The following is a 9,916-nucleotide window of genomic DNA, read 5'->3' as shown; positions in this document are numbered from 1 at the left end:
ACTTAGATTTTTTCTACTATAAAATTATACATAGGGACTTAGTGGCCAAATGAGTATTTTCCCATGACAGTATAATTTATGAATATTTTAATAACATAAAAATATTTAGTTACATGTATGTCACTGAGATGAAGTTATTGCCAAAGTTATGTCACCATGAATAAGTGGCAATTTATAACCATTTTTGATCAAAGATCAAAAATGTTTGGGAATATTTGTGCACAATAAAATATAGCTATTTGGGTGTCACAGAAAGAAAAAGTGCAATGTTGTAATTGAATTGTATAGAAAATGTGAAATCAGAGAAAGAGGATCTCCAGGAACAAAACAGAAGGAACAAATTCCATTTCCCCAATTTCATCATGAACTCCAGGTCTGACCATAAATCTTACAGTCCTGCAGTCATGGACATTTCTTCCATCTTGAAACATGAGGTAATTTTATTATTACTATATCAAAAATTCTTTTCAGAGCCCTCTTGATTTCCTTATTCCTGAGACTGTAGATGAAGGGGTTCAGCATGGGGGTGACCACACTGTACATCACCGAGGCTCTTGCAGTTGAGTGTGGGTTTTGGGCCATGGCAGAACTTAGATACACTCCTAGACTAGTACAATAAAATAAGGAGACAACTGAGAGGTGAGACACACAGGTAGAAAATGCTTTGTACTTCCCTTGAGCTGATGAGATCACACAGATGGAGGAAACTATCTTTGAGTAAGAGTAAATGATGCCACTGACAGGACAAACACCCAGCACCAGAGCTATTGTATATATCACCACGTCATTCAGAAATGTGTCAGAACAGGCAAGGTGAATCAACTGGTCAGGTTCACAGAAAAAGTGAGGGATTTCCACCTGTGTACAGAAGGACAGCTGCAATGTCACTAAGCTTTGTAATAAAGAATTCAAGGCACATGTGATCCAGGACACCAATGACAGCAATGCACAGAGCTTGTGATTCATGATGACCATGTAGTTCAGGGGGTGACAGATGGCAACAAAGCGGTCATAGGCCATTATAGCCAGAAGAATGTTGTCCAAAACTACGAAAAATGTGAAAAAATAAATCTGTGTGATACAGCCTTCATAAGTTATGGCTCTGCTGTGTGTCTGTATGTTCACCAGCATCTTTGGGATGGTGGTGGAAGTGAAGCAGATGTCCACAAAGGACAGGTTAGAGAGGAAGAAGTACATGGGTGTATGCAGGTGGGAGTCTGTGACCGTGGCCAGGATGATGAGAAAGTTCCCAAGCACAGCAGTCAGGTACATGGAGAGGAACAGTCCAAATATGATGGTCTGCAGTTCTGGAACCTCTGAAATTCCCAGAAGAAGAAATTCTGAAGTTTGGGTATAGTTATTTGTTTCCATGTGATGTGTATTCTTACCAGAAAAGAAGAAAATGATGTTTTATCGATTATCCCTCTAGGCCATCCCCTGTGACATTTCTTATGAGAAACTGATCTCCATCTCCACAATTTCTTAAATTTGTTGTATATTCAGCAGTTTTAATAAGGAATTCATTTATCTATTTGAGAAATACGAATTGAGTTGCAAACATGTTTTTAGCACAGTCTACATCATGAGTATAGTAGACAGACAAATAAAAACTCTTACAGACTCTTCACAGAAAGAAAATGTAGGTACATAAGGCAAATACTGCAAAATAAGACTTAGAAGAGGATTTGAATGTGTTCAACTTAAACAATGATACATGTTTGAGGACATAGCTAGATTTGAAAATTACATAAAGTTTACATTCAACCATAATCACATTACATGTCATAAATATTACATGTATCAGTTAAAAGGGAAGAGAATTTATCATATGACCTATGAGATTATTTAATTAGTATGAATAAAGAGTAGGTAGGAAAATGGATAGGGGAAGGATGTCCTTCTGATGAGCTCCAGCATGGTCAGGTAAACAAGATAACATTGGAGAATTTTCAGTGAAGTGAGGTGGAGCCACACAGTCACTCAGAAGTCTGTGTTTGGCAGGAGGCATGAGCTGTGGAAAGGCCTAGAGGTTGGTGCTTCTATGGAATTCCAAATTTCAAAATAAGGCCCTGTGGCAACAAGAATGAGCAAGAAGAAGATGATAGACTGATTCTATCCAATAATGTTGAAAACATGGCCTCTGGGAAGACACAGAAATTTTAAGATTTTCAGATGCAGAGACCCATTTACTCCCTTTCCTTTACACTTTGGGCTTTGTAGAGACACAATCCACATGCCAAGAAGTGTACATGTACTGCATGAGTTAGGATGTAGGCACTCCCTGGTCACACCATCACCATAACCCATGTCACAGACACAAACTGTGTGTCTGAGAGGGCTCTGGTTTCCTTTTATTTTGTTTTGTCTTATTGTTTTTTCTGTAGTAAAACACTTAACATGGGATCAATCTTCATACTAAATTTTCTTCTTGTTCATATTTATTTTAGTTTAGTTTTGCTTTTTTTTAATTGATAGGGTCTTGCTATGGGACACAGGCTGTCCTTGAATTCCTGGCCTCTCCTGCCTCATCTCCTGCACTGAGTTGCAGGTTTATAGGTGTGCCTCACATAGGCCATTGTAAGGACTTTGTTAGTTAGTCCACAACTAACTTCAAGTGTACAATATCATGTTAGTGTTAGCTCTAGGTGCTATATCAGACAGCACATTTCCAGAAATGTAACATTCTAGGTAACTATCTCTTTATATACACTGAGAATAATGCCACATTGCCCCTCCTCCTCTCCACCATTCTATTTGGGGCATACATGATTCAGATTGTTTTAGATAGCTCATGTACATGAATTCAAGAAGAATTTTGACATCAAATGTGTCCTCTGGGTCACAGTGTTTCTATAGTCTTTAAGTGCCTGTATGATAATAGTCACCACTGGTCTACAGAATGATTCCAGAAGAAAAAAACTTACAGACAATTGTCCTTGATGAACATAGGTGCAGCAGTGCTCAACAAAATGCTAGCAAGATGAAATCAACAGAAAGTTCAAAGCTTTATTCCCAGGTTAGACTATGTAAGCTCACGTCCCTGTGCTCTGAGGAAGGCTCTATAAGATGCTGTGCCTGTCAGGAAAATCTGTCCTCTGTCTCATGTGATTACCTGTGGGGCCATTGAACCATGTACGCATTTATTTCATTGAATTGCGTTTTCCATGATGATGTGAGATCCAGTTGAGCAGAGATCTTATGTGCTATTCTGGTTTTTTTTTTGTTCAAAGATTTGAAATTTTAGGTAAATATAGAAAACAATTAAGAAATTAAATGTGTAATGCAAAAAGAATAACCAGGTAAATAAATGGCTTCAACGCAATTGCATTAAATGAAATTTAATGAAAAATCTGAGATATCGCAATGAAAAATCTGTAATAAACAAGCTTAATGAGAGAACTCGAGTTTCTAATTCAAGATATAATTAATATGTACACATTTATAAATGCAAAAATGATACCTGTTGAAACTGCTATGAATGTGGGCATGATAGATAAAGGACAATGATGGACGTGGTGAATTCAAGTATGATATGTTTGATACATTGTAAGTACTTTTGTAACTGCCACAATGTACCCCCACCCAGTGTAACAATAAAGGAAAGAAATAAAAACCTATAGATTTTAAAAATAAAGGAAGGTAAATACAGTTGAAGTAATTTCTCTACATGTATAAATATGTAACATTGAAACCTGTCAAAGTAATTTTAAGATGAAGAGAGATGGGAGAACAATGGAGGGGATGAAACAAATGGGGTAAAATATATGCTTATGTGGAAATCTCACAATGATACCCCTATAACCTATATTAATAAAAATGATTTTAATAATGCCAGAAGGTACTCTCTTTAGAAACAGTGGAGGAAGCACTATCTAAAGTTTTGATTTCACCCTGTGTAAACCCAAAGTGACTCAAGTATGGTTGTCATACTGGACACAGCTCCAGGTAACAGTAATGACATTACGTGAAACCATGTGACAATGTTTTCCCAGCTCTCTTCCTGAGTTCTCACCACACACTCAGCTTAGGCAGCACATGTGTTATTACACTCATTTCTCACACTGACCCTGTACTGCCGGTTATTTATATTCATTGTCCAGAAAGGTAATCTCCACACAGGTGATGAAGTTGATATGTATGGAAATATGCCTACAGAAGATGTAGGTGATCTTGAGATGAATTTCAAAGAAACTATTCCACCAAAAATCAGAAGGTGATTTCTTTTGTAAAAACAGAAAATGTCACAAAAGGCAATGCTCTACAATTCAAGACAAACAGATACAAAATAAAATAGCTGCAAGTATGAAGCCAATTTAGTAATACTCATGATGCAGAAAAATCTCCAAATGTAAAAGAGAGTGATTGGATGAGATGCAATATGAATGACAGATCATCTATCTCATGAAAAATTCATAAAATTTCACATACCCCCTGTAAGATGTATTCATACCTGTATAAAAGAACTAAAAATCAAGTACCAAACTCAAGGAAAAAACCTTCTAGTTTCTTCTTCGAAATCAAAATTTAAAAACACTTATATCCCACACAGGTAAAAACTTCAAATTTCCAATTACAAAGAGAAAAGTAAAAGATAGCAAGTTCCAAAACAGGGGTTCAAGATGGGCAGTAAGGAAGGAATTAGTCTGAAAATCTCTTTAGTTTCTCCTTTGATCTTTCAGGTACAACATATTTTGCTTATGTGAAAACCCAGCATGAAATCAGACACTGGGGAAGGTATCTCACTAACTGTTGTTGCAATGAAGTATTTGTAAGGAAACTACTACTTGGTGCTTTTTAAATGAACATGGAAACAGAGTAAATTAAACTGTGCATTAAAATCTTAAGAAAATATGCACTCATTCACTGTGCCTCACTACACTTTCTACTCAATTTTCTTTCTAACTGAACCATCCTTGAACATGTTCTAATATAATGAGAAATACCTTAAACCACTTTTTCATTCAGTCCCCATTGCACTCCCATTCCCATGACATCCTTGTCAACAATGGTCCATGCATTTCAGAATCTAAAACCCATTCCTCTTTTTAACATATTAAATAGATTTTCAGTCAAGTAAGCCAGAAAACAGTGATCTTTCACACCTGGGTTTGGCAGGCTTGGTTCCCAGGTACCACATACTTCTTTTTTGCTCAATATCTCTTCAGACTCACCTGGATGTGGTTTCTGGGAAGAAGGATTCCATGTGAATATGTGAATTTCCTCAGGGATAGACGATAATGGAGACTGAAGCTATGCCCCAGATAAGGCAGCAGGAGGGAATGAAGCATTGGTCACCTCCAATGGAACAAGTCTTTCATGTTCTAGCCAAGACAGCACCCTGAGGTATCACACAAGGGATGTATTTCTACCTCCCGGTGCTCATTAGGTACTTTTCCTCTCATTACCTCAACTCCTGAGCTTCTCCCTGATTTCCCTGAGGAACTGTTGTCTCAGAAGAAAGGAAATTTTTCCTCCTCATTCTTTGTTCAAAAGAGATCATGTGAGGAATTAGGCAAATGCAGTCTGTTTATATCTTCTCCCTGAAATCTCTGACTTACAAAAATCTCACTTTCTTAGCACTTTTGCCAGTTCATAGTTCACTTTTTCTCCAGTGTCTGAAATACCAGGATTTACCACAACCTTCTAATTCATGATGCTTTTAATTTTTTATTGATTTCTAGCATATAAAAATGAATTTAGTGTTTTCATTTACCGGTTTTTATTAAGACAAGATACCACAGGGTAATTTCATATAAAGAAAGTTATATTTTATGAAAACCTAAAATTATGCCGCAGAAAGTGAAAATGAACTCTGAGTTGAAGGAGAAAAAGGAAAGTGTCAAAATCTGAATGCTTGAAACCACCACAACTTTCAATGATTATATTTGAAGGTGCTAGTTTTACATCTTTATTTTGGGATAAGTGTAAACTAATGTGCTTGAGTAAGAAATGAAACAGAATGATCTATGTGTCATTTATTCACCTTCCACAATGACAATGTGAGAAAAAAACAAAGAGCAAGGTCACATGCAGGATGTTAACCTAGCAATAAGGAAATGAATTCAGAACACCAATAAGACACCGGCCCATCCATGCTCATTGTGGCAATTTGCCCAATACTTCAGATCTGTAATCCACCTGAGTGCCCATCACAGGATGAAGGGATAACGAAAAGATAGCACATGTGTACAATGAAGTATTACTTGACTATGAAGAATTGTCAATTGTAGCAACATGAAGGGAATGGGAGGACATATTGCCATTTAAAGTCAGCCAGATCAGATAGAGAAGGGCCTCATGTTTTCTGACATAAATTCATGTTATATCTATGTATTCAGCTGACACACCTATACTGTATGACAGGGATTAATAGAAGTTGGGTAGTTGGTCTGTAGATGTAGAAATTGATAGGCACTGGATTTCTTTAGTGCCTGCTGTGTGCATATGGGGGAAATATCACATTGCACACATTGTTTAATAAGTATATTCCATCAAAACAAAATAAAAAACAGAACAGTTCCAAAGTTCAAAGAGTACTAATGTTACTCTTTTTTTATCGGTATCAACTGGCTTCCATCCACAGTGACTTATCCTTCAGAGCAAGCAACATGTTCATGAGAAATATTTAAATTCTTCATAATTATTTATTATCTCAAAACTACCATGTGATCCAATTATTCCACTTTTGGTCATATAACTAAAAGAATGCAAGTCAGCACACAATTGGGGTAATTTGCTCCTATGTTTATTGTAGCACTACACACAATAACCAAGTTATGGAAACTGCCTTAGTACCCATGAAGCAATGAATGGATAAAGGAAACATGGCACACATATGGGGGGCTCTCATTGACAATTGTGAAGTATACACACTATTTTCAGGAAGTGGATGAACCTGGAGATCATCATGTTGAGTGAAATAAGCCATGCTGAGCAAGAGAAACATTGCATATTTTGTCTCATACACAACAGTTGCATCTAAAGAAAATAAAATGGACATGAAAATAACAATAGAATTATTAGAGGGGATCCCAGTGGAAGGTGACGGATGGAAAATATGATCCAAGTACATTGTATGCAGGCATAAAAAGGTCACAATGAAACCCAATGAAAACTGCAATGAAGATTAAAAAGAGGGTGTTGGAGCATGGAGATAAGAAAGCAATGGGAGATAGCTATGATCAATGTATATATCATATGCATGTATGGAAATATCATGATGAAACTCCCACTATTGTTCAATTCATGTGTGGTAGCAAATAAGGAAAATACTGTCGCAAATATTAAAACATCTGCCTGGTAATGAATGTGAAGCAGGTTAAGAGCTATGTTATGCTCCATAAAAACTGAGCCAAAATAGAAACAGGATCCTCATTATGAAAATAAAATGTCATCATCTCCCATAACACATCCTGATATACACACATGCACATTGTTGGCAAGGAAAGGTTAAGGCAATGATATTCAAGGAATGATAAACCCACAAGTGAAAACCCATGGCCTCAGACATTTTCACTTTAAAATCATATACAGGACCTTAGTAGTCAAATGAAGATTTCCACTTAGTAGTATAAGTTATGAGTACGCTAATAAGGGAAACAATTATTTAGTGATGTTTATGTAATTTTGATGAGATTATTGCTCCAAATATGTCCTCATGGATAAGTGGCAATTTATAAGCACTTTTCCAAAGATGGAAAACATTTGGGAATATTTGGCACAACAAATATAGATGTTTGAGTATCATAAAAAGAAAAATTGTAAGATAAAAATTTTTGTAATTGAATTGTATAAAGAACTTGAAATGAGTAAAAGAGAAACTGTCAGACTATAATAGAAGGAACAATTTCTACTTCCCCCGTCTGATCAAAGAACACCATCTCTGAAGCTTTGAGTTCCACAATCATGGACACTCCTTCGGTTTCAGTTCAGGGGACATTTTATTATTTCTATTTCAAATAGATTCATAAGAGAACTCTTACTGTCTTGGTTCCTCAGATTATAGATGAAGGGGTTCGTCATGATGGTGACCAAACTGTATATCACCAAGACTCCTGCAGCTGAGTGTGAGTTTGAGTTAACCAGAACTGAGGTACATACCTATGTTTGTACAGTACAATAAGGAGACATCTTTTCTCCACCCTATTTTGACAAAGGGGTCAAAAATATATGATGGAGAAAAGACAGCCTCTTCAACAAATGTTGCTGGGAAAAGTGGTTATCCATCTGCAAGAAACTAAAACTAGATCCATGTTTATCACCCTATACTAGTATCAACTAAAAATGGATCAAGGACCTTAATATCAGATCCAAAACTCTGAAGTTACTACAGGAAGGAGCAGGAAACACTCTGGAACTAATAGGTATAGGCAAAGACTTCCCCAATAGAATCCCAGAAGCCCAGCAACTAAGAGAAAGAATGGACAAATGGGACTTCATAAAATTAAAAAGCTTCTGCACAACAAAAGAAATGGTCTCTAAACTGAAGAGACCACCCACAGAGTGGGAATAAATATTTGCCAGCTATACATCAGACAAAGGACTGATAACCAGAATATACAGGGAACTTAAGAAACTAAACTCTCCTAAAATAAATGAACCAATTAAGAAATGGGCAACTGAAGTAAATAGAACTTTCTCAAAAGAAGAAATTCAAATGAAAAAATGCTCACCATTTCTATCCATAAAGGAAATGCAAATCAAAACCACACTAAGATTCCACCTCACCTCTGTTACAATAGCCATCATCAAAAAAACCACCAACAATATGTGTTGGCGAGGATGTGGGGAAAAAGGAACCCTCATACACTGCTGGTGGGAATGCAACCTAGTGTAGGCTATTCACACCCTCTATTACTCCTCCTTAACTCACTCTCTCTCTAAAATATTTTGATGGGTTTCATTCTGCTATTTTATACATATGTAATGTACTTCAACACTATTCACCTCACTGATCATCCCTCATTCTTTTCTCACCTCTTGCTGGTCCTTGCCAAAAAAATTTCCCTTTATAACTATGTCACCTTATTAATCTTTTAGGTATATATTTTGCATATAGGTTAATACATGTGATACTGATCTTTCTGAGCTTCACTAACCTTGCTGAACATAGTAATTTCCCGTTCATCCACTTTCCTGTAAACAACAAAATGTCTATTTTTGATTACTCCATTGGAAATCAGCTATGTTCATCATGATACCAACAACACTGGGTAATACACCATTGGGTGTATTTACCACACTTTCTCTATCCATTCATCAATTGTTTTGCACCTTGACAAATATCATAGCTTGACCCTTGTGAATGATGATGCCATAAAACATGCATGTGCAAATATGTCAACATTTGCTTATATTACTTCAGATATAGGCCCCAGAGTAGTATGCAGGATCATATGGCAATTATATTTTTAGTTTTTGAGAAATCTCTATACTTATTTCTATTAGGTCTCACTAATTTATATTCTCACTACAGGATATAGTATTCCTTTTTAACCAAATGTTCACCAGCGGTTGTTTGTTTTCCTGATGATTGTCAGTCTTCTGATTGGTGTGAGTTGGAAATCTCAATGTCATTTTGATGTTTGGTTTGCATTTCTTTTATGGCTAAGTGTGTTGAATTTCTTCCTTTATTTGTTGCCCATTTGTACTTCTTTTAATAATTCTCTGTTTTATTCATTTGCCCATTTATTCATTGGATTGATTGTTCATTGGCATTTAGTTTTTGGAAGTGTTTATATGTTCTGTATATTAATCCTTTATCTGATGAACGGCTTGCAAAGGTTTTCTCCCATTCTGGTGGCTGTCTCTTTATCCTGATGATTCTTTCCTTTGATGTGCAGAAGGTTTTTCAAATGAGGCAAGACCTTTGGTCAATATTTGCTCTAGTTTGCTGAGTAATTACAGTCCTGTTCAG

The 9,916-nt window shown here is 36.3% G+C and overlaps 1 protein-coding gene across 1 annotated transcript; it reads right to left on the bottom strand.

Moving 5' to 3' along the window:
* Positions 1-402: 402 nt before the first annotated feature.
* LOC109676052 (olfactory receptor 7A10-like) lies at positions 403-1,371 on the bottom strand. Its single transcript, XM_020152586.1, has one exon. It carries the CDS (start codon positions 1,369-1,371, stop codon positions 403-405), a length of 969 nt encoding a protein of 322 aa, XP_020008175.1.
* Between the last annotated feature and the right edge of the window lie 8,545 nt (positions 1,372-9,916).

The sequence above is a fragment of the Castor canadensis genome, chromosome 14 (assembly GCF_047511655.1).
Source record: "Castor canadensis chromosome 14, mCasCan1.hap1v2, whole genome shotgun sequence".
Taxonomy (NCBI): domain Eukaryota; kingdom Metazoa; phylum Chordata; class Mammalia; order Rodentia; family Castoridae; genus Castor; species Castor canadensis.
The sequence above is the reverse complement of the archived record's forward strand: the minus strand, read 5'-3'. Positions and strand labels throughout refer to the sequence as shown.